General features: G+C 48.2%; 1 protein-coding gene across 2 annotated transcripts; it reads right to left on the minus strand.

The window, feature by feature from the left end:
* Nucleotides 1-2,490: 2,490 nt before the first annotated feature.
* LOC122473448 (keratin, type II cytoskeletal 73) lies at nucleotides 2,491-13,503 on the minus strand. 2 transcript variants are annotated; one of them, XM_043564018.1, is made up of 9 exons: nucleotides 12,994-13,503; nucleotides 11,290-11,504; nucleotides 10,435-10,495; nucleotides 9,468-9,563; nucleotides 8,586-8,750; nucleotides 5,985-6,110; nucleotides 5,366-5,586; nucleotides 4,133-4,167; nucleotides 2,491-3,354 (listed from the first exon to the last, which is right to left on the minus strand). In XM_043564018.1, the coding sequence occupies exons 1-9, from the start codon at nucleotides 13,438-13,440 to the stop codon at nucleotides 3,101-3,103; spliced, it is 1,620 nt and encodes a 539-aa protein (XP_043419953.1). In that variant the 5' UTR covers nucleotides 13,441-13,503; the 3' UTR covers nucleotides 2,491-3,100. The 2 variants fall into 2 exon arrangements, with proteins under 2 accessions (XP_043419953.1, XP_043419952.1); XM_043564017.1 differs by having other exon boundaries at nucleotides 2,491-3,357; nucleotides 12,994-13,502.
* Nucleotides 13,504-24,141: the final 10,638 nt, after the last annotated feature.

The following is a 24,141-nucleotide window of genomic DNA, read 5'->3' on the forward strand; positions in this document are numbered from 1 at the left end:
GTGAGTGGCGGAGGGGGACTGAAACCTGGGTCTGTCTGATGCCCAAGGTGTTGGCTTCTCCTGTGAGCACTACGGTATAAAATCCCAGCTCTGTAGCCAATTGAGAGGGCCTCTCTGATGTGGCTGCTGCCGCCCTCCCCAGCCCCCCAGCACCACTGCACCCTCCCTCTCCACCTGCTGTAATCCCTCCAGCAGTCTCCTCTGACCTCCTTGGAGCTCCTCACTCTCCTCTGTGCTGTCTCTGTATCTCCTTTTGTTACCAGCATCTCACTGTGTTACAGTTACGTTTATTACCATCATGTCACCATCAAGGGCATGGACCAGGTTTGCCTACCACTATATCCCCAACACTAACTGTGTGCCAGGCACATGCTAGATACTCAACAAATACTCATTGGACTGATTATAAGTTCTTTACTGGCCCCGAGAATGTATTCTCTGAAACTAGCTATTCTGCCAGCCGATTCTCCTTTGGGCAATAAATAAATTGGCATATAGTTTATGAGATGGTCTCTTTAAATTTTTTTAACGTTTATTTATTTATTTTTTGAGAGAGAGAGACAGAGTGCAAGCTAGGGAGGGACTGAGAGAGAGGGAGACACAGAATCTGAAGCAGGTTCCAGGCTCTGAGCTGTCAGCACATAGCCCAACGCAAGGCTCAAACTCACGAACCGTGAGATCATGACCTGAGCCAAAGTCGGACGCTTGCTTAACCGACTGAGCCACCCTCAGGCGCCCTGAGGTGGTCTCTTTAAAGTTTGGAGCTTGCAAATTGCTTTGCCACCACTAAACACCTCTTTTCGGTGAGCAGATTTAGTCAAGTGTTTGAGCCAAGAAAATTGAGGACAAGATCCTGTTTCCACTGACATTTATTAAGTATGAACTTTGTACCAGAAGTTGCATAAGACATGCTTACATTGCCTCATTTGGGCATAATAATCATCCAGGGGTGATTGGTCTGCCTATTTTATAGCTAAAGAAATGAGGCTCAAAAGCCTTGAGAGCTTTGCTTACAATCCCAAGTCAGTTGCAGAGTCTGAATCTGAATTCAAAACCATTGACTTGAACTCTAAGATTCTCTAGACCCACAGTGACCCTGTTCAAATGCACCTGTGAGTCACAGCCTGCGTGAATGCCAGCCTCTCACTGGCTCTTTGCATCCTGACAGCATCATCACGGCCTGGGAACCTGGCAGAAGTCTCTCAGCACAGGAGTGTTTTGGAAGCTGAACAGTGTATATAACAGAGATGGCACATGCTTCAACACAACTCATACACAAATGCATTCACTTCACCAAAGACTGATGGAACACGGCTCATTGTTTTAAAGAGAATCTACTGTCGGGGCACCTGGGTGGCTCAGTCAGTTAAGTGTCCAACCTCTGTTCAAGTCATGATCTCATGGTTCCTGAGTTCGAGCCCCGTGTCAGGCTCTGTGCTGATAGCTCAGAGCCTGGAGCCTGTTTCGGATTCTGTGTCTCCCTCTCTCTCTGACCCTCCCCTGTTCATGCCTTTGTCTCTGTCTCCTCAAAAATAAATAAATGTTAAGAAAAAAAAATTTTTTTTAAGAATGAAACCAATTGGGGGCTCCTGGGTGGCTCAGTCGGTTGAGCGTCCACTTTCACTCAGGTCATGATCTCACAGTTCGTGGGTTCGAGCCCTGTGTCTGGCTCTGTGCTGACAGTTCAGAGCCTGGAGCCTGCTTCCAATTCTGTGTCTCCCTTGCTCTCTGCCCCTCCCCCACCTGCACTCTGTCTTTGTCTCTCAAAAACAAACAGACATTGAAAAACAATTTTTTGAAGACCATCTACTTCAGCATTTTCCCAGAGATCAGGGAGCAGCCATAACTCGAGCCCCAGACTTTCCAGAACTGGCTTCCTTCTGTCTCTTGATCAATTTTAAATCCTGCCACAAGATAAATGCTGCTTCCCTCCCCCTGCTGATAAGCAGCACGTTCTTCAAGATCGCCTGTTCACTGGAGCACTGGCTTGAGAAAAACATGACTTGAAGGCGCAGCTACTGGGGATGGGGTAAGAAATGACTCCAGGGTATCACAAAATCCAGGGTATCACAAAATCCAGTGGGATCCTGCAGTCCATGCAAGGATCTTTCTCTCAGATTAAAAGATACTCTGGGGTGCTGTGGAACACACCAGACCTCGATGACCCAGGTTTCAGGTCATTTACCTCCACAGATAGAAAATATGTGGTCTGAGGGGCTCCTGGGTGGCTCAGTGGGTTAAGCGTCCAACTTCAGCTTGGGTCATGATCTCATGGTTCATGGGTTCGAGCCCCATGTTGGGCTCTGTGCCGACAGCTCAGGGCCTGGACCCTGCTTCCTCTCTCTCTCTCTCTCTCTCTCTCTGTGCCTCCCCTGCTCTCTCTCTCTCTTTCTATCTCTCAAAAATAAATAAACATTTAAAAAAAGAAGAAGAAAATAGGTGGTCTGAGATGAGGATTCCCATAGAAGAGAGAAGCAGCCTGGTCCTGCATGAATTTTATTAAGTTTATTGGTGAGATTCGGGAATTAGAGAAGTAAAACCTGAACGAGGACAGGAACTCACATATTGAAGGCACAAATCCCTTCATGGATAAGACCAATCTCCAGGGCTACTCCCAGCTCTGTAAATGTGTAGGGGCCACGCAAGATAGAACCCATAACCTAGTGTTTTGCCTGAGCTGCTGTTGCTGTAACAGGAGACAGTCTTTGTGGGTCTGTCGGTGGCCCTGTAATCTCATGAACCCAGGCAGCATGTGGCCAAATAACTCCCTAAGGCCAGGCTGTGGAAGGGGGGACTGCTGAGAGAGACCTTTCTCTGCAAGAGGCTGTGCGGGCCAGGGAAAGATCTGGGTCTTCATCCTTGGCAATGCTTCAGGAAGGGGAGCCTGAGTTAGGGAGTCTCTTAGTATGGAGGCAGCAGGATGGGCTAGAATCCAGATTCTGAATGAAGGAAGACTAAGGCAGGAGGTAGAAGAGAGGGAATGTCAGTGGCAAGGAAAAGCAAGAAGGAGACAATGATAAATGTGATGCAGGAGTGTCCTGGAGAAGGGAGTCCAGAGGAAACCAGGGTGAGGTGGACAGTGGGGAAATACACTTTCACTTTATCTTGTGGTTTTCTTGGTGGGGGAGCTCAGAGCTGAGGTCTTCCCCTGGGCGTCCTTGAATTCGCTTGCACTGCCCAGCCTGGTTTTGGCCTCCCCGCGGGGGCCACAGTTCCCACTGCCAGTGACACAGCCCCCGGACAGCATGCCATAGCCCCCCGAGACAGAGCTGGGCCGGTAACCAAAGGTGCCAGAACCGCTGAAACCAAAGCCAGCTCCTGTGCCCGTGGTCCCGGCCACCGTGCTGCTGATGACTGCTGTGGGGGTGGAGGGAGGAGTGATAAGTGTATGTCCCAGGACAGGGGTGACACCAAGTCCCCTCCAATCTCCCACCTGCAACTAGCTTAAATGTCTCCCTCTTAAGCAAACGCTTCACGTCAACTGTGGACTCTAAGGATATATGCTCAATTCCTGAGCAGCTCAGGCACTGGAAAAACTAGCCCAGATCCCACAGGATCCCCAAATTGGGCGTGTTCTCCTTCTCTGAACAAACAGGAGTACCAAGAGTGTCCCCTGAAGCATCACATAAGCCAGTAGGGCTCTCATTTAACTTTAGAATATGCTCTTAATTTTTTTCAAAGAACTTCCGGATTGCTTGATTTCGGGAAGGTTTGCTGGCCCGTCTTAGGAGACCAGGCTGACCTCTGTGGAGCCAGCACTCACACTGGTCGTGCACAGCGTGCCTGAGCACAGGTCTCTGCTCTCAGTGAGGAGGTGGGCTCTTGCTGCTCACAGCTTCCATCATGCAGGAGAGCTGTCGTGGGACGGGGGAGGCAGAAGAGGGTGGGCTGAGAGTTTTGTCCCAGCATAGGTGAGATCTCTGGGGAAGGGGCCCATGTGAAATATCAGATTGTGACGGGAAGCTGTCAGTGGGAGCTCCACAGAGGAAGAGGGAACAGGTCTTAGCGAGGAAGGGGGTTGTGACCAGGTGATCTACCAGGCAGAGCCCATGGGGGCCCGGAGGCAGGCACCCATTTCCTCTGTGTTCATTAATGGGCTACAAATATTCCCCCAGAGGCATGAAATACTCACAAATGCTCACAGAATTGGTGTGTTCTCCAGACATCCTGTGCAGAGAGAAAAGGGGAGGTAAGTCTCCAACGCTTGGAATCCAAGTTCCCCACACCGCAGCTTGAGATCATCAGCCACATGAGCCCAGCCTCCACGAACCCCTCCAACTGGCCAGATGTCATCATTGCACCTGCATGTCTCTGCTCTGCCCCGCCCCCCAGTCTACCCTTCCCACATCAGACATGGGCCCCAACAACAGCACCTCTCAGGGCCCCTCCTCTGGGTTTCTCTTTATCCCATTTCTTCATTCCTGGGAGGCTACTGCCTGAATAAATACACGTGTGGAAATGCTAGCATCAGAAGGTGCCCCTAAGGAAATAACCGTCTGATTTTAGGACCAGTAACTTCTCCTCTGCTGGTCTCAGCACTACAATGGCGCTCAGTTAGAGCAAGCTTTTCACATGTCAGTGTTTTATGTACCTCACTCTGACGTGCTATGAACCTGTACGACTCACACCATTACATACTTAGTATTTTTCATGGACTCTGCCTTTTATACCAAAAAAAAATGCATTTCTCTTAACAAGAAGTTTTATGGGGCTCCTGGGTGGCTCAGTCTGTTAAGCGTCCAACTCTTGGCTTTGGCTCAGATCGTATCTCGTGGTTTTGTGAGGTGAAACCCCACATCGGGCTCTGCACTGACAGTGTGGAGCCTGCTTGGGGTTCTCTCTCCCTCTTTCTCTGCCCCTCCCCTACTCACGTGCTCGCTCACTCTCTCTTTCTCAATAAATAAATTTTAAAAAATTGTTTTAAGACATTTTCCTTCACCAGGGTAAATAGAAAACCAACACTACCTGATCAAAAAGGATTAAAAAAAAAAACAGTAGCAGTAAAAATAAATATAATGAAAATAAAGCAGTTTAAAACTTTAGGGCTAGATATTGTTGCCTTCCCGAGGCTCTGAACCTAAGATCTAGTATCTCTTTACTTATAGGGATATTTGCAAGGGTCCGAGCGGTGTTAAAGACACAACAGAACCATCCTGAAACTTTCTCCCTGTTGTGGTCTGGAGACTGGCAGGAAAACTATAAAGGAGATTGCTGTCTCATTGACTGACCAGATGCTGTTTAAAAGCTGTTTGTCATGACCTGAAAAGCATCTCCAGCCACTCCAGCAACCTCCCCCGCACTCTGGGAAACTGAGTCAGAAAAGTCCAGAAGTTCTTCCAGCTCTAAGACCCTCCCCGCCCCCTACCTGCACTCCTCGCCCTCCAGCAGCTTGCGGTAGGTGGCGATCTCCACATCCAGGGCCAGCTTCGTGCTCATGAGCTCCTGGTACTCCCGCAGCATCCGGGCCAGCTCCTCCTTGGCCTGGTGCAGGGCGGCCTCCAGCTCGTCCAGCTTGGCCCGGGCGTCCTTCAGGGCACTATCGCCCCGCTGCTCGGCATCGGCTATGGCCATCTCCAGGTTAGAGCACTGCGGGACAGGAGGTAGCATTTTCCCCTGAGTTCTAAGGGCAGGCACTCCAAGCCTCACTTCACCCCTCATCCTCCATGTGCTGACTGTGGTCAGACCCTCCTCTGTCTGGCCCCAATTCCTACAGCAAAGCCACATCCATGGTGATAGATAGAGTCCCCTCAACTGGGTCAGTGGAGATTCTTACTCTTAGCCACTTGGCTTTCTGAAAAGACCTTTCCAATTGTTCCAGATTTCAGATGGGAGGTAAGTGTGGAGGATGAGATCAGGGTCTCCACCTGAGAAAGTGGGTTCTGAGATGAAGGATGTAGAGTAGGAGAGAGACCTGGGGGAGTATGTGTGATAGACCATTCACACCTCCCTGGAGAGTGAGCCAGGAACCTCCAAAGCCCCTTCACCTGCTTCTTCACACTCTCAATCTCTGAGCGCAGCCTTTGGATAAGCCGAGTCAGTTCGGAGATCTCATTCTTGGTGTGCTTGAGGTCATCCCCATGCCGGCCAGCTACTAGCTGGAGCTCCTGGAACTAGAAGGATAGGGGGCAAATCAGAGACCTTGACCCAGGCCTGGTGGAGCTCAGCCTGGCAGACCATGCCTTTGCCTTCAGAGTGTGACAGAGGTGGGTAGGGGTCCCCAACTTCACCAGGCCTGTCAACAGCCCCCCACTCAAACATCTATCTGTTCACGGGATTTATTTGTTTGTCTTAAGCACAGTTCTCTCACTGATGGTTACATTTGGCCATAAGGACTGTTGAAAGTCTTCTCCTCTCCATACTGCAACCATATAACATACAACTCCAACTATGACACTGCTCTACTGATAGCCCTTCAAAGTCAAGGTCAAATTCAAACCATGAGCATGGCATCAAGGTGCTTTGAGATTTGCATCCACCAGTCTCTCCAGACTCATCTTTCGCTACCCCTGCCCATCTGCCTCTACACTTGTGCTGAACTGTTCCCTAAATGTCCCTGTGCTCTGAAGTCTCTGAGACTTTGCATGAGGCTCTACCTCCACCTGGAAAACCCTTTCTCATCCATTTTCCCTTTTTCCCTAGCTAGTTCCAACTCAGCCAAAGCAGATCAGCTTCCTCCGGAAGGCCTTCCTTGATCTTCCTTGATTGGGTGTACTTCGGGTTCCATAGTTCCTACCACTCCAGTTCATAGATCTTACCACACTGTACTATAAGCACACCTTTCTGTGTCTTCCCCATCAGACTTAGCATGACTGGATGACAGGGACCTGTATTCTCTGTGACTTCCTGCCATTTATAGCCCAGCTGGGCCGTGGGCTACTGGAACTGTTTCTGGGAATGGAGGAACATTGTGTGTGTGTGTGTGTGTGTGTGCGTGCGTGCGTGTACGCACGCGTGTGTGTTGGTATATTCTGCTAGTCTAACACCACTAGCCATGAATTTGAGGTCATCTACTAGTTTGGGATCACTCCCGCCTTGATGTCATCCACTGAACAGTCAATAGAGAATATTTTAGTTCTACCCCAGAATCTGGCTTATGAGAAACTTGGAAAAGTGTGACACTCAGAACTCTGGTGACTGCACACTGCTTCTCTCTGTGTAACTGGTGCTTGGCCTTATGGGTTGTCATACCTGACCCTAACAAGGCCCTAGAGTCAGGATTCCTCTTAAAAATGCCAGGTCCCCTGGAAGACAAAGAGGCTTCTCACTATGTTCCTGTGTTTTATCTTTGGTACTAATCTTGGGATGATAAACACTGGGGCAGAACAGGTGGTCTTTCCCTGCTTCTCTGCAAGGCTATGTGAGGAGGATGGCCCTCCCTACAAATGGACAGGGAGGGAGGCACTAATTCCCTAAGTTCTGACACCAAGCAGGCTCCTTCTGAAGCAAACAGACCAGTGTCCTTCTCCACTCTGTTCCTGGCCCATCCTAAGTTGTCACTATAAATGTTTCTTAACAGAGTCATGTCCTGATCTTTTGTCTGAACACCGTGGAATTTGTAGTCAGTCATCTAGATTCAAATCCAGCTCCATTTATTCCCAGCTAAGTGACCTTGGCAAATTACCTAAATGCCCTGATCCCTGCCTTCTTCATCTTTGAAAGGGGAAGAAGAAGAAGCCCTTCTAATTCTGTTGCTAGAACTACACTAATGAAACTCTGGTCAGTAAGGGCTTAGCTCCAATTGGAGACTTGCAGATATGGATAACCCCATACTTCCTCTGGAAGGAGTTTGGGGTTAAGCACTGGCCACTGACAATCCAGAGTGCCTGGGCCACATGGCCGTCCCTGAAACTGGCTTGCAACAGTCACGTGGAGGGACTTGGGAACTGGAAACTTGGGTTTGAACACTTATCAAGGAGCCCTGGCCTGTGTTGTTGCCTGGACCTCCCTCTCTTCCTCCCAACCCTGCTGACCACATCTTTCTGTCCCTATGGTAGCAAGGAGGCAGGGGGAGAGATAAGATAAGGTCCTAAGTGTGTGAATTTCCCCTGGGAAGGAACCCGATAAATAGCATGGAACAATTAGGAAGTTGCCATCTGATCTGAGAAACTAAATTATCTAAAGAATCATTTCCCCACCCACGACCCATTAAAGGAGTTAAGATCATACTCCCCCTTTATCCTTGTAATTGAACTTGAATGAAAGGTAGGAATTACCTGATCTCAGATGACATTCAAGAGACCCCCTAATTTATTGTAATTAATGGAAGAGTTGAGATGCTAACTACCCATGTTTTCCTCCCTCTCAGACTCAGTTCAAACCCCTCAGCCTTCAGGAAGTCAGTACTGACCTGTCCCAGTTGGTCCCCTAACCTCTGTCTCCCCAGCATCCAGGACTCTGTTTATGCCACATTCATTTGCACTCAGCAATGGGTGTCTGTCAATGGCTGCCCCAGTCTTTGTGGATCAGTCCAAGAGCTTCATCTTCTCCTCCCTTTGGGAGTACCCCAGAACCCAGGACAGTGCCATGCTCCCGACAAATGTGTGGACCATGGTGGGCCATGGACTCTGAGGAGGTGTTCAGCCCACCTTGGTCTGGTACAGGGCCTCAGCCTCGGCCTTGCTCTTCAGGGCTATTTCCTCATACTGGGCGCGGACCTCAGTGATGATGCTGTCCAGGTCCAGGTTCCGGTTGTTGTCCATGGACAGGATGACAGATGTGTCACTGATGTGGGACTGGATCTGAGCAATCTCCTACATGGGAAGGAAGGAAACATGAAATGCCATTTGTGGATGGAGGAAGGCCAAGGTGATGACCCTTTCATAGAGAGCCCCTAGAGCCTCCCAAGTAGAGACAAGCTGTATTCTCCAAAGCCCCCCAGCCCAGATGTTTCAGTACCACATCTGAAAACTGCTGAATGAGTTGGAAGCAGCCCAAGAAGAAAACAGTCCATCTATCTGTCACTTGAAACAGGTCAGGAGTCGAAAATATAGAGGAGAAACAGCCTGGCCACCACACAAGAGACACTAAGGACACAGGAGCCCACATATGCTTGGCCAACAGGATCGGGCTTTAAGCCAGATGATCAGAGGTAGGAGAAAGGGTGTGAGGACTCCCCCACATTTATCCCTAGAGATTCCTGTTCAAGACCCAGGGAGACACCCCAAGTGGCAGACAGAAGACAGGCAGAAATGAGAATATCCTTAGCTGAACATCAGTGTATCAAGGACCCATGGCTTCCTCAAAGATGTGAGACTGTGACTGGGAGTCCCAGGCTGGGACTGATGGTCCACATCATTTGAAGGCAACAGGATAGATGTCATGCTTTCCTTTGATCTACATGCCCCCCAGCATCCAAATGCTGGAGATCCCCTGGGTTCTTAAAGTTACAAGGAACGAGTAACCACTCATTCACATGTCTGTCTTCCAGAAGAAAGAGTTAGGGATGGGGCTGGGGGATGGAGACTTACCCCTTCATACAGACATTTGAAGAATTTGATCTCTCCATCCAGAGCATCCACCTTGGCCTGCAGTTCCACCTTGCTCATGTAAGCCGCATCCACATCCTAAAGGAATCCAGAGACCCCCTGATATCACCCTTCTTCAAGCCCAGAAAGTGCTCTCCCAGGAACTGACACCCAAGCACCAACACTGAGATGAGCTGCCCCCGGGAATGGAGTGAGGCCTCAGAGGGCAGGAACATAACTTCCACCCAAGACTCACTGCGACCCTCTGGAAATCATCTGCCCCCATCCAAGATGGAATCCTGTTCCTCCCCCTATTTCTCAAAGAGAGGCTACAGGAGGGAAAGATATCTCCTATAGGGGGTCATTTGGCAGTCAGAGCCCAAGGCAGCCACAGCACTTTGCCGGAGACAGGCAGAGCTGGAAGGTAAGCGTGCAGCCCTCCCCAAAGCACATCCTGTTCCCCAAGCCAAAGTGGACATAACTTGGACATTGGCTATCCATATCTGGACTCCCACCCATCGATGCCAAATATAAAAAGCTGACAAGGTAGGGGTGCCTGGGTGGCTCATTTGTTGGGCGTCCGACTTTGGCTGAGGTCATGATCCCGCAGTTGGTGGGTTCGAGCCCTGCATCGGGCTCTGTGCTGACAGCTCAGAGCCTGGAGCCTGCCTTGGATTCTGTGTTTCCTCCTCTCTCTGTCCCTCCCCTGCTCATGCTGTCTTTCTGTCTCTCAATAATAAATAAACGTTAAAAAAAACTTTTTTTTTTAAAGCTGACAAGGTAATGTATTCTAGGTAAACATCTAGGTGTCCCAAGATATCCCAAGCAACACATCCTTCCATCTTCTTCTGGCACTTCAGATCCTGGTCATTCTACAAGGAGCACAGACCTCAGTTTCCTCTCTGTTACCTCCCCCGCCCTCCATGCCCCACCGCCAGGTGACAGGCATATATATGCACCTCCTCCTCACCTTCTTAAGCACCACAAATTCATTCTCGGCAGTTGTGCGCTTGTTAATTTCCTCCTCATACCTATAGGAAAAGCATAACATGAGCAAGGTATGTGTGTGTGTGTTCTCATCACAAGAACAGAAAAGAGGTGTCCACTCTATGTATCTTTTAGCAGCTATTATTCTACATCTTTGCAAATCTGTCCCACTCACTAGGACTATGTGGCCAGCGCTGTAGACAGGGTTTGAAAGTAACTCCCTCCCAGGTCAGGGGACCAGATGATTTTGGGTCTGGATTCCCCCTGATGCCTGGGGAGTAACTAGGTTCTTCCTCCTCCCATTCAGTGTCCAAATCACAGGAACATGCTGCTATCCCTTGTAGCCATGATTCTTGCATCACTCCAGCTGCCTGACACCTTGCTAGTAACCTCACCCCATCCCAAAGTGTGAATCTAAAGGAACCTAGAACTGTCCCAGACAGGAAGAAGGAGCATGGCCCAAATGTCCAGGACCTGAAGACAATGAGAGAAACTCCACCTCCCTGACTTGCTGGTTTGGGGAAGTGGTGGTTCCTGGAAATTTGGGGGACCTCTGAGCGAGCTTAGGAGCTGAGAGGCTTTCTCAAGTGGGAAACAGAAGGGAGTGTGCCAAGGAGGTGGCCACTTGCAAGAACAGCCCTACCACTGCCTGAGAGACTGACTATCCACTGTCCAGACTGCCCAGTCACCCAGAGAGGGCCCTCATCTTGCCAAGGCAGGGGAACTCAGGACGGGGCACTGTCACCCAAGATCAGTGCCCCTGAGCAAGTGTCCCAGTGCCTGCTGGGAAAGCCCAGCTCTGGCAGGCCAGCCAGCCCAGGCATGGGGTCCTGCTCACCTCTTCTTGTAGTCCTCCACCACGTCCCGCATGCTCCGCAGCTCCGAGTCCAGCCGCACCCTGTCCCCAGACAGCGTCTCCAGCTGCTTCCGCAGGTTGCTGATGTAGCCCTCGAGGATGGGCTCCAGGTTGTTCTTGCAGTTGTTCAGGTCCAGCTGCTGTAGCAGCTCCCACTTGGTCTCCAGCACCTGGTTTTGCTGTTCCAGGAACCGCACCTGGGACCCAAATCAACAGGCACTCTGTCAATAGGGAGGGCCTGTGGGGTTTCCTTTCCTGGGCTGTGGTTATGTCGTCCTACACTACATTAGCTTAAAGCGTAGGCCTCCGGACTTAGAAAATGTCCCTCACACCCTTCCCCATCCAGGGCCCTTTGTCTGACTGAGGTTCTCTTTGTGGGGACAGCCTCTGATATTGGGCAGGGGCTCATCATCTTTATTTACCACTAGTAAATGTCTAAATCTGCAGGGACCTGTGTCCATGGGCAGCCAAGTCCCTAGATGTGTAAGCTGGCCTTGTACTGGCCTTCGCACTCTTGGGCACCTCTGCTCAGGGCCAGGTAGCCTGGACTGTGCTCTGCCTGCTCTCTGTCTCCTCCATCATGGCATCTCCCAGCCCAGCCAGAGGCAAGCACTCAGTTGACTGGGGATCTTGGGCCCTCCCATGTTGCTTTCATGTCCAACTCTCTGGTCTCAGAGCATTAATCTGGGGGAAGAACCAGCATTCTCAAGCTGTAGCTTACAAATACCATACCATTCCCTTATTCAAAATGGTCCAGTGGTTCCACATCACCTGCAGAGTCCAGTCCAAATTCCTCCCTGTGCTCTTCACCGTGTGCCCACCCCTCCTCCCCCTTCCACCACTCACCCAATACTCACACAAAGGCAAGTTCTCCCCGTTCTTCAAACAAGTCCTACCATGCTACACGGGACTTCTCCCTCTCTCTAGGTTTCTTTTCCCCACCTCCATCCAGTGAACTCTTATTCACACTTTGCCACCCTACTCACTGCCACCCTTGGTGAGCTTCCCCTGCTCTCCTGAGCTCAGGAAGTCTCTATTTCTCAAGGCCCTGCCACCCCTTTTTTCCTCAGGGGTTCTCAAACTCAAGTGGCCATCAACATCACCTGGGGGCTCCTGGGCCCCACTGCCAGAGCTTGCGATTCAGTAGGTATGAGTTGGAGACTGAGAATGTTCATTTCTACAGGTGCCCAGATGATGCTCATGCTGCTGGTTCAGGGAGCACTTTTGAGGACCACTGCTCTAGTACATTGCTCCTCCCCATCTGCCTTCCCCCATAGATTGGGTGTATTATAGTCTATGAGTCCATCTTTCAACCAAGATCTGAGCTGCTCTAGGTCCCATGAGAGGAGAAATTGGGTCTCATGGCTTTATAGAAATCCTCGGCTGCCATGAGCCTCTCCTTTGGCTTCCTAGTTTCATAAACTGTCATTCTCCTACTTCTCAACTCTGAGGCCACTTGCCCTGCTTCTTGGGAACATTCCCAAATCAAGCTCCCTGGCTCTTCCTGCCCCTCTGTCCACCCTCACCCTCAGTCCTGACGTCCAGGTTGGTCCAGTTCCTCCCTACTCAGTTCTTGCTGTGTCTGCATCTTGGGGAGGTGCCTGTCTCAGATAGAAAGCCAACTGAGGGCAGCAGAAGTAGAAGAAGGAAGGGGGTCTATGCTTGGCTTGCTCCGAAGAGACCCACCTTGTCAATGAAGGAGGCAAACTTGTTGTTCAGAGCCTTGATCTGCTCCCGCTCTTGGCTGCGCACTTTCTGGATCTCAGGGTCCAGCTCCACGTTGAGGGGGGCCAGGAGGTTCTTGTTGACAGTGACCTGGTGGATGCCTCCTGGAGGGCACACAGTTGGACACACAGGCCCAAGGGCCACACTGCCAAACATGCTTCCAGCAAAGCCACTGGCCCGGTTTCGACCAAACCCATAGCCCCCTGCCCGCCCACTGCCGCTGGCCATGTTGAGTGAGATGCTCCGGGTACCCCCCAGGCTGTAGAGGCTCCGGCTTCCGAAGCCCCCACTGAGCCCTTTGCCCCCTGCCCGATAGGAGGACGAGCTGCCCCCTGAGAGCACTGCTGAGCAGCCGCTGAAGCCCCCCTTGGCGGCAGCCCCCGACTTGTAGGTGAACTGGCGGTTCATGCTGGGGAGGCCAGAGAGATGGAATAATACGCTAACCCTTAGCTGAGATGCAATTCATGAGCCTACAGTCTCAGGCTCACCCTTTATAAGGCTCAGGAGGGAACCACTGCCCTAATTTGAGGGTTTAGTTTGCCTGGGAGCAAAAAATCATTTTCTCCTAGCAAAATCAGAGACACCAGGCAAATAACTTGAAAATCCCCAAAGTGCTGGGTTTGCATGTCTTGCTCATGTAATTTGAGTCTTATCTAATTAACATGGGATAATTAGCCTAACCAAATTATCCCTAGAAAGATCTTGGCTGGGAGATTTGTCACAGCCTCGGTTGCCCTTTCCCAGGGAGTGGGGAAGCTGGATTGCCGGGGTGCAGAGGAAGACCTTTAATTGACAGAGTCATCTGTGAGAGATCTCACAGCTCTACCGGCATCAGATCAGGGACCCTGGCTGAGCTGCTTTTATGTGGTTAAGAAAAGGCTTTGTGGCCTGGCTTCCCAGGGCTCCTGGAGACAGTTCTCAAGGCTGACCCACTACGAATCCAGGGCCTCTGCTGTGCCCTCCCAGGCAGGTCTTACGCTCCCCTGTGCAGTCAGGCTTCTTTGTTGCTGTGCGTTCCCGCCATCCCACCCTTGACCTTGAAATAATGGCATTGCTACCATTCACAATAGCCAACACTAGTAAAGCACTTTACAGCATTAAAAGAGCTCCTTGCACACTGAATCTCACTGAGTCCACTCAGTCAGCTTGGGGAGGAGTATGATAACCCACATTTCACAAATGGGAAAACTGAGGCTCAGAGAACTGAGGATTGCAAACATTTCATGAGCCCTTTCTTTGTATGAATCCCAGAGGATGCAAACACCCAACAAAATGAAAGCCTTCACTTTGAGAGTCCCTGGTCTGGTCTTCTGACCCTACATACAGAGCTATGAAGGCCATATTTGTCCATCTGTCTGTCCACCTGCCCACTGACCTACCCATTCATTCATCCATCCATCCCATAACAGCCCTCTGTTAATGGCTGACTCTGTCCCAGTTACTGTGTTAGGTTCTGGGGTCATAAATTTGTAAGACAGAAGCCTAGCTCACAATTCTAGGGGTGAGGACAGACACTCACATTTCATTAGAGCCTTGACAACACCAAAGTATGTGACCCAAATGTTTCATTATTCCCAAATCCCAAGTATATTCACAGTATATAATATCCTCCATAAAAATGCAGTTATTTCAGCAGCCAGAGTGCTTGAATGAACAGTTTACCAATCCCTCTTTTCTACTTCTGTCCAGATACTCTAGCCCTCTTCTGAATTATATATTATAATACGCCCATGTTATGTCTCTACTGTAGAACCAAGCAATTGCCAAATTCAACCTCCCCTTCTCTTTTTATACAAAACAACTATTTTTAGTTAAGAATAATCATTTTCTAGGGAACCTGGGTGGCTCTGTCAGTTAAGCCTCTGACTTCAGCTCAGGTCATGATCTTGCACTTCATGGGTTCAAGCCCCCATGTCAGGCTCTATGCTGACAGCTCAGAGCCTGGAGCCTGCCTCAGATTCTGTGCCTCCCTCTTTCTCCGCCCCTTCCCCACTCATTGTCTCTCTCTCTCTCTCTCTCTCAAAAAATAAACATTTGAAAAAAGAAGAATAATCTTTTTCTTCGATGATGTCAGTTTCACACCAGTAATAGCACTTGGCTTTCTTTTCCATCTTTCCATCTTTTCCATCTTTCTTCACTTAGGCACAAAGGTTTTATCCCTTTGCGATTTCTTTATAAGGCATGATGAGTGAACACCAACAAAGCTGTATTGTGATGCGGATACAGTGTCCCAGCCAGAATCCCTCCCTAATTGGCTCCTTTCAGCACACCAGCGGCAGAGTAGACATGATTCAGACCCATGGCAAAACTACAGACTGCTGTCACAAGCTTTGAGATCCCTCCCTCAAGGCTGACAGCCAGTGGCTACACTGTGAGCATTAGCTCTGCGGGGTGGTGTGTGAGTGCTAACGGGCAGCCAGCCTCCACTCTGCATGGCCTTCACTTCCCCTCTCCCACCAGTTTTTCCTCCCCATGAACCTGACATATGGATACCCCGGCAAAACATCTCTTGTCACATCTCAATTCAACTCTCCTCTCTGGTCGGCCTCCAGACTGTACCTATTTTTTCACATGTGTCCCCTAAGTGTACCAATCTCCCTCAATAGCCAGAAACATTCTTAAGGATGAGATCCACACCCTATCCTCCCTGTTTCCATCCCAGAACCACAGGAGTGAGGGACTCTCAGGAAGTCATGGAGGGACACAAAGACTCTTCAATGCCCCCTTGAAATCATTCCTCCTAAGGACAGGATCCTTAGCATCTGTCTTTAAAACTCCCTTAAGTGGGCCATTTCTGCTTCACATCCTGCTACTGCCCTTGCCAGGGGAAACTTGATGCCAGCTGAACACTTACCTAACCTTCACCCACTTCCCACAGAGGTCAGTGCTGCCATTAGCCTTTGCTCACGTCTAGGCAGGCATCCCTGATGGGTGCAGCACACAAGAAGCAGGAAATCAACCTCCCATCACCCACAGAGGCAGTAAAATCATGTTATAGAAGAATATGTAGGATCTGTAATTCAGAAAGATGGAATAGACATACTTTTCCTTTCTTCTGATGCTACTAGAGCAGAAGAAATAGTGTGAACACTCTTCTTCCACTAACTATAACTAAAACCTGAATACTATATATATATATACATATATATATATATATATATATATATGACATGAGAAGACTCTGAAAGGTGGAGAAAAGAAGTCATACTGGATAGGGATCTTGGGAGCCAAGGAATGGCATGGTGGTGAGTTCTCTGGTGTTCCTATTTGTTTCATACATCCCAGACTTGGGGCAGAAGAAGGCAACAGCCTGGAAGGGCACAAATTTTTTCAAAAACCCTGCAGAAGTCTAACTCTCTGGAGAGAAATATTCAAGAATAGGGCAGCCTAGAAAGACAAAACTCAGAAACAGAAACCACTCTATTCTAGCCAAACATTACAAAGAACACTGAGGTCCCACCCCGACCTACTCCAACAAAAGCTGAGCAGGAAGCCTAGATTCACCAGCCTATAATGAGGCACCTCAACTGCCCCCTTCCTCTGGCAACTGGGTGATGCCAGGGAAGGCCAAAGCAGAAGCTGGGACTTTCATCCCCACAAATAGAAAATTGTCCCAGGTCCATCCAACATCAGTGGATACCACATGGGGATCCCTGACTCCCACCCCCACCTGGAAATAATAGAGTGGCACCCAATCCTTTCCCCTGCTAGGGCAATGTCAGAAGAGGACAGCTAAAACAGAAGACGTAAACAAGATCATAACATAACATAATACCCAAAATGTCCAGGTTTTGATAAAAAATCACTTAGCAGACCAAGAATAAGGAAGATCTCAAGCTGAATGAATAAAGACAATTAAGAGGTGTCAACCTAAAGTGACAAAGATGTTAGAATTATCTGATGAATATTTTAAAGCAGCCATGATAAAAATGCTTCAAGAGCAATTAAGAACATGCTAAGCAGATGAAAAAAATAGAAATCTCAGAAAAGAAATACATATCAAGAAGAACCAAGTGGAAGGTTTAGAATTGATAAATACAATAACCAAAGTAAAAAAAAAACTCAATGGACGAGATTAACAGCAGGATATAGGGACTAGAGAAGACTGTGAACTATAAGATATAATAACAGAAATTACCTAACCTGAAAAACAGAGAGGAGAGAGAGACAGAGAGAGAGAGAAAGGAAAGAAGGAGAAAGAAAGAAAGAAAGAAAGAAAGAAAGAAAGAAAGAAAGAAAGAAAGTTGGAGGGAGGGAGGGAGGGAGGGAGGGAGGGAGGGAGGAAGGAAGGAAGAAAGAGGGAAGGGAGGGAGGAAGGAAGGAAATGGGCATCAGGGACATGAGGAACTATAACAAAAGATCTTACATTCATGTCATTGGAGTTTTGTGAGAGAAGAAAAAGGACTGGCTAAAAAAGTACTCAAATAAGAGCTAAAAATTCCCCCAATTTAGCAAAGGATATAAATCTAAATATTCAAGAAGGTGACAAATCCAAAAAGAATACATCAAAAAAATATACACCAAGATACACCATAGTCAGAATTCTGGAAACTGAGGATGAATTAAAATTATGAAAGCAGGAAAAGAGAAACAACACTTTACCTATAAAGGAAACAATTTCAAAGGGCAGCTGATGCCTTGTCAGAAACCACAGAAGCTAGAAGAGACTGGCACAGTTTTTTTTCAAGTGCTTGAAAGCAAAAAACTGTCAGCACAGTTTCCTATACCCAGCAAAAATACCCTTCAGGAATGAAGGGGAAATCATAACATTCTTAGATGATTGAAAACTAAAAGGATTTGTTACCAGCAGACCTAATTCAAAAGCATGGCTAATGGAAGTTCTCTAAGTAGAAAGTAAAGTATAATAATAGAAATCTTGGAACATCAGGAAAGAGGAGAAAGAACATGGTAATAAAAAAATATGAGGAAATACAATAGACTTTCTTTCTCCTCTTGAATTTTCTAAATTATGTTTGATCATTGAAGCAAAAATTATAACACTCATGTGGTTCTAAATGTATTTAGAGGAAATATTTAAGAAACTATATTATGAAGGAGGGAGAGAAAAAGAATATAAAGAGCTAAGGTGTCTTCACCTGAACCGGTCAAATGATGACAGCAGTGGACTGTTATAAGTTACATATATATCATACCTAGAGCAACCACTAAAAAAGGTATACAAAGACATATACTCTAAAACACTATACATACATCAAAATGGGCTCTTAAAAAATGTTCAAGCAGCCACAGGAAGGCAGGAAAACAGAGAGAAATGAGAAGCACAGAGAACAAAAAAATAAAATGACAGACCTATGCTTTAACAGATTAATAATTACATTAAATATAATCTAAATACACCAGTTAAAAGACAGGTTGTCAGGGCTTATTAAAAAACATTAGCCAACTATATGCTATCTACAAAAAAAAAACCTTACCTCAAGTATAATAATATATCCAAGTTAAAAGTAAAAGGATGGAGAAATATACATCATGCAAATATTAATCAAAGGAAAATAGAAGTGGCTATATTAACATCAGATTAAGTCATCTTTAGAGCAAAAAAAAGTTGTGAAACATAAAGAGGTATTATATAATGTAAAAGGGCCAATCCTGCAAGAAGACACAGCAATGCTAATGTGTATGCACAAAATGGAAGAGCTACAGAATATGTGAAGAAAAAATTGATAGAACCAAAAGAAGAAATAGACAAATCCACAATTAAAGTTAGAGATGTCAGTATTCCTCTCTCAACACTTGTTAGAACCACGAGAGAAAAAATCATCAAGGATATAAAAGAACTCGCCAACACTATCAACCAACAGGATCTAATTGGCATTTATAGAATACTCTACCCAACAAATGCAGAATATTCTCTCCACATTAATAGTCTCAAAACAACACCTGGCACATATTAAGTGCTGGATAAATGCTGCAAGATCAACATACATAAGGAAACTGAGACACAGAGAGGTTAAGTTACTTGGACAAGACCACACAGCTGGAAACTGAGAATGGAAGCCAGGCAGCTCACTGTAGAGCCCACACTCTTACCTACTATTGCCTGAAATCTTTTTAAAACAACTCAACCCTGCGATTTTTATTCAAAAGGCTTGGGGTAGAGCCTGAGCTTATAGAGTTTCTTAAGCTTCTTCATACTTTCTTTTCTTCAGAGACTGAATCCACACTCAAGGTCCCCACCTTTTAAGGGCACAGCATGATATGATTTCAACTCACATCCCGTTGTGCACAAGTTTGCTTCATAGCCACAGTTTTCTGCAAAGGAGGCTTGAAAATGTAGTCTGTATGTATGGCCATGTGCTCATCTGTAATTTCTATTTCTGTAGGAGAAGAGGGGAGAGGGTAGTAGGGGACAACTGGCAGGCTCAGGCACGTTCTGTCTTCTAGATAAACACTCTTGCCCCTTTATCAGTCTACTGTTTTATGCTGCGGGATGGAGTCCAAATTGCTGGAGCTAACAAAGTGGCAGGATGAGCCACCATCCTGGTTTGCCTGGGACATAGTGGGTTCTTAGGACATGGGATGCTCAGTTTTAAAACCAGAATATCCCAGGAAAACAGAGCAAGTTGGTCACTCTACCCAGAAAGGTCCTCATCAACCTCTCCTGCCACACCTCCTCCCAGCTGCCCCAGATTGCACTTCTGGGAAAGAGACCGAAGGGCCAAGCTCTTGTCAAGCTCCTTCAATCCTTCGACCAATATTTATTGACCACCTACTATGTGCCGGGTACTGCTCCCATCGCCAGAAGATAGCACTTCTGTCTAAAACACTCCCTTAATTCCTCCTTAACATTTAGGTTTGAGGGTTCAGCTTGAGGACTCTTCATCAAGGAAGTTCCCCCCATCCTGCTAATCTGGCCCCTTGCTCCTGATAGGGACTTCCCCTAGATAACACTTACATCCCTGACTCTGCACATTCTCTTGCCTGCCTTCCCCATACATAGGTCCTGGTCATCTTTTTGCATCAGTATCAAGGACAGGATGTAGCACATAGTAGGTGCTCAATAAATGACTGTCAAATGAATGAATGCTGCCTCTCTAGACACCTAGTGCCTGCTCAAACGAGGAGCTATGCCCATCCCCTGCCTGGCCGTGTTCCCTCCTCTCAGCGCTCCCAACAGACCTCATGACAGGGAACTGATGAGACTGTCCTCCCAATCCCACTCCACTGGACTCCATGTGTGCTGTGCTGGGAACAACATTCTGGTGCAGAGTGCCCTTGTGACCTGAGCCCCCAGGCTGCGGCTTCCCACTCTACACCTTCTGGCTGTTACCTGATAATAATTCTTATAACAATAACAATAATAATACTATTATTCCTTAATTGGGCAATAATGACACCTGCTTGGCTGCCAAGCAAGGCTCGGGGACCTGAAGTTAATTGTTTTAAAAACGGAAGCCGGGCTTCTTCAAAGAGGACGGGAAGGAAGTGTCATTTTTGCCCACCTTCCAAAGCTAAATAGAAATAACACATGCTTCCGCCAGCAGAGGTAACCGAGCATCCCTCTCTGACCCTTCCCCAGCCTGGGCTCAGGGCAGCCGTGCCCGGACTGGGCAAAGCTAAGGAAAACTAGTCCTTTTTTTCTCTGTCTTTCTCAATGGTAGGGCAACCTCCCCACTTTTCCCCTTGGTCCAGAGGTCCAGAGGGAAAGTTCAGAGGAGGTAGGGACTCCAGCATACAGGGCTGGGGCCTGTACTATCACATACACTCTGGTGAAACACTGTAACCAGACACCCCCCTTCCCCACCACTGACAAAGCTCAGGTTGTGTTTCAGGAAGAAGTGAGTTAAATAATTGCCCAGCATCCAGATGGTAAGGCTGACACAGGTCACTGCTGATGGACGCTCACTCATTCTCTCTCCTCTGAGTCACCCACCTACCCTCCTCGCCCTCCAACAGCTTGTGGTAGGTGGAGAGCTCCACATCCAAGGCCAGCTTGGCCCTCAGCAGCCTGGTAGTCACACAGCAGCCGGGCCAGGTCCTCCTTGGCCTGCTGCAGGGCGGCCTCCACCTCGGCCAGCTTGTCCTGGGTATGTTTGAGGGCCACCTCACCCTTTTGTTCTGCCCCCAGGAAGGTGTTTGCAGGGCAGCACTCTGCCAGGACCCATCAGCAGACAGTAAGTGGGACACGGAAGACCAGATACCTACTTCCTTGCTGGGCTTCTCTTTTGTCCACTTTCATAATTTATTATGGAAGATGTGCAAATATAGAAAAATAAAGAAATAAGACAATCTATCTTAACCCGACCCCCTCAAAAGCTACCACTGCCACGCTGGTGTCCCACCTGTTTCTTGAGGTTGGTAATTTCTGCTTGAAGTCTCTGGATGGCTGGGTTGACCTCCACCTTAATCACTTTGAGGTCATCACCCTTTCTCCTGGCAGCTTCCTGGAGCCCCTAACCCTAAAACCAGGAAAAGGCAGGAGTGAAAGGTAGCACAGGGAGAACCAAACCCAGGGCAATTCACCCCAGACCTCAAAGCTTCACCCAACCAGGACTCCTGTGCCCTGTTCCGTCTGGTCATTGTGGACGAAACCAACCCATAGAGGAGACATGTTCCTGTCTGCTGGTAATTCAGGGTCTAGCTGAGGAAAGAACATTCCTACCACCATAGATATGCAACTGCCAAAGATCACAGAGCCAAATCCTGGACAGGAACACATCTCTGGTCTGTCCTTCCCAGCAAGACTCTGATAGGGGAGTTGCAACAGGCAACCCACAATAGGAAGAAGGCAGCAACTATTTCATGTGTGGACCTGGAATTATTATTGATGTTAAGGAACTGCCTTCAACTATGTTCCACTCAGGGAGGTAGTCGGAAGATCGGGCTCCCTGAAGACGTGCTCCCACAGGCATGTGGCAGGAAAGGAAGTGGGAGCATGTGCTGGTAGAAAGAAACCAGCCTGGGTAAGACACGGGCTACAACGATGCATGGATTGAAGAGCTGGCTGTGCAGGTTTGAAAACCTTGGTGTCTCTAAAGGCATCTGGGTCTGTGGTGTTGGGTCAGCTCCCCCAACATAGGAATGGTAAGACCCCAGGAAGCCTAGAAACTTCCAGTGATGGCTGAGCCAGAGATTTCATGGGCTCCTTCCCCACTAATCTCCAGGACAGGACATATGAAGGCAGGTGGCCCTACCAACCACAAGGCCAATGGAGCAGGTCAATCTCTATTGTCAGGGATGAGGATCCTACATGCTCTCTGGGCATAACCCAGCACAGGACAGTTCTCCAGGTGGGCATCTTGGTCTGGTACAATGCCTTGGCCTTGACATCAGAGAGGATGCTGTCCAGGTCCAGGTGCTGGTTATTGTCACCACATTGGTACCATTAGACTGTCTGCAGTTCCTGGGCCAGTTCCTGTCCAGCAGAACAGAGATCAATCCTCTGGAAAAGCTCAGTACCCACATTAAGAGGTTCCCTGAGTGCCCTCGCCAGCAGCCATGTCCTCAGGGGAAGACCAGGGGAACTTTTCTCTCTTTCTAAGTTTTCCAACTATCCCAGGGGCTCCCAGGGAGCTCAGACCCCAAACTCATAGCAGCATAGAAGACTTGGAGGAATTCAGGTTCCTGCTGCATGATGTCCACTTTGGCATTGAGGTCCACTCTGACCAAGCAGCCACTGTCCACATCCTGAAAGAAAGGAAGCAATGGGTCCAGTGGCCTCAAGATGCCAGAGGGAAAGTGACATTGACAGGGCAGGCACTGGGGGAGACTAACGAAGTGGAGACAATGCCAGGTGGATTTGATATCCTATGAAATTGAAAAACAAGACTTTGGAGCCAGAAATCAGGGTTGCCTTCATTCTTACTACTTCTGACAGTCTTGCCTGAAGCCCAGTGCTGACTTGGAAGTCATTTGCATTGGCCAGGGATGCTTCACAGCTGAGGAAAGTGAGCCCAGTACAGAGAAGGTTGGAGAGCATAATATTGCAAGAGCCCTGTCCCTCAAGACCTGAGGGACAAAGCCAGCTGCCTCTCACCTTCTTCAGCACCATGGAGTCACCCTCAGCCTTTGTCCTGCTGTTGACCTCTGCTTCACATCTGGCAGGAGTCTATAGAAGAGGAGACTGTTAGTCTCAAGACATTCCCTTTTCTCTGCTTTCCTACACTCTGAACCCACATCCACAAACAGATTCATAAGTTCCTGGAAGGAGAGGCCAATTCTATGCCCTAGCACTGCTCTCACACCAGACATCCACACGCATTTTGGCCCAACACCAAGTATCCCACCTTCCCCCCACCACTCACTTCTCATATTCTTCCATGGAACCCTGGGTGACCTTCAGCTCTGCTTCCTGCCTCATCTTCTCTGCTGTGAACTTGTCCGCCTTGACTTAGCCTTCAAAGTTGGGCTCCAGGCTGGAGGTGCTGCAGCAGCACCCACCTGGTCTCCAGAATCTTGGTCTCACTGCTCAAGGAACCGCACCTGAAAACAGTAAGTCCAAGGGCTCAGCTCCACAAGACAGCCACAGTGGGCTTGGGCTTGGTGAGAGTGACAAGTGACTCCAGTTTGGTGTTAATCCCAACATGCTATGCTAGAGATTAGTTCACCCCATTATTTGTAGAGATTTCTGGTATGTTTACATAGAGGCCCAGGTTTCCTGACGTAGGATAAGGACTGAGCCTTTGGATGTTTACCAAGTTCCCTAGTTGATTCTTGTTTGCACCAAAGTTTGAGAACCACTGGCCTGCATCATTTGGAAGAGATGTCAGGAAAAGGCTCATCAATGAGCCAGCAAAATAACTCACTTTCGGGAATATTCTTTTACCACATAGCCAGAGTTACTTGATGTGGACAAAATATTTCCTTTTTCCCATGATTCTGTCTGTATTTCTGACATTGCAAGTGACAGCCACAATAAGTAGCAAAAGAGAAAAATTTCACTGATAATCAGTATCTTGAATTTGAGCACCTTCTTGGTAAAGCTCACGAGACACTGTCTCCCTGCAGCAAACCTCCTCCCCTATTCATCCCTCAGTTTCTGCCCCTACCTCTCACCCCGGCAGCCCTTATCAGGCAATGAAGGAAGAACATAGCTGAGTTTAATGTTTTCCAAGATGGAGGTTTAATCACGCAGGAGCCCCATACAAC

The sequence above is a fragment of the Prionailurus bengalensis genome, chromosome B4 (genome assembly GCF_016509475.1).
Source record: "Prionailurus bengalensis isolate Pbe53 chromosome B4, Fcat_Pben_1.1_paternal_pri, whole genome shotgun sequence".
Classification (NCBI taxonomy): Eukaryota; Metazoa; Chordata; class Mammalia; order Carnivora; family Felidae; genus Prionailurus; species Prionailurus bengalensis.

Excerpts from the sequence above, each read along its gene's own strand:
- LOC122473448 (XM_043564017.1), bottom strand. The coding sequence starts at position 13,440 with ATGAACCGCCAGTTCACCTACAAGTCGGGGGCTGCCGCCAAGGGGGGC. Across the intron at positions 9,564-10,434 it reads AATTTGTGGTGCTTAAGAAG|GATGTGGATGCGGCTTACAT; the intron begins GTGAGGAGGAGG and ends GGATTCCTTTAG. Across the intron at positions 6,111-8,585 it reads AGGCCCTGTACCAGACCAAG|TTCCAGGAGCTCCAGCTAGT; the intron begins GTGGGCTGAACA and ends CTATCCTTCTAG.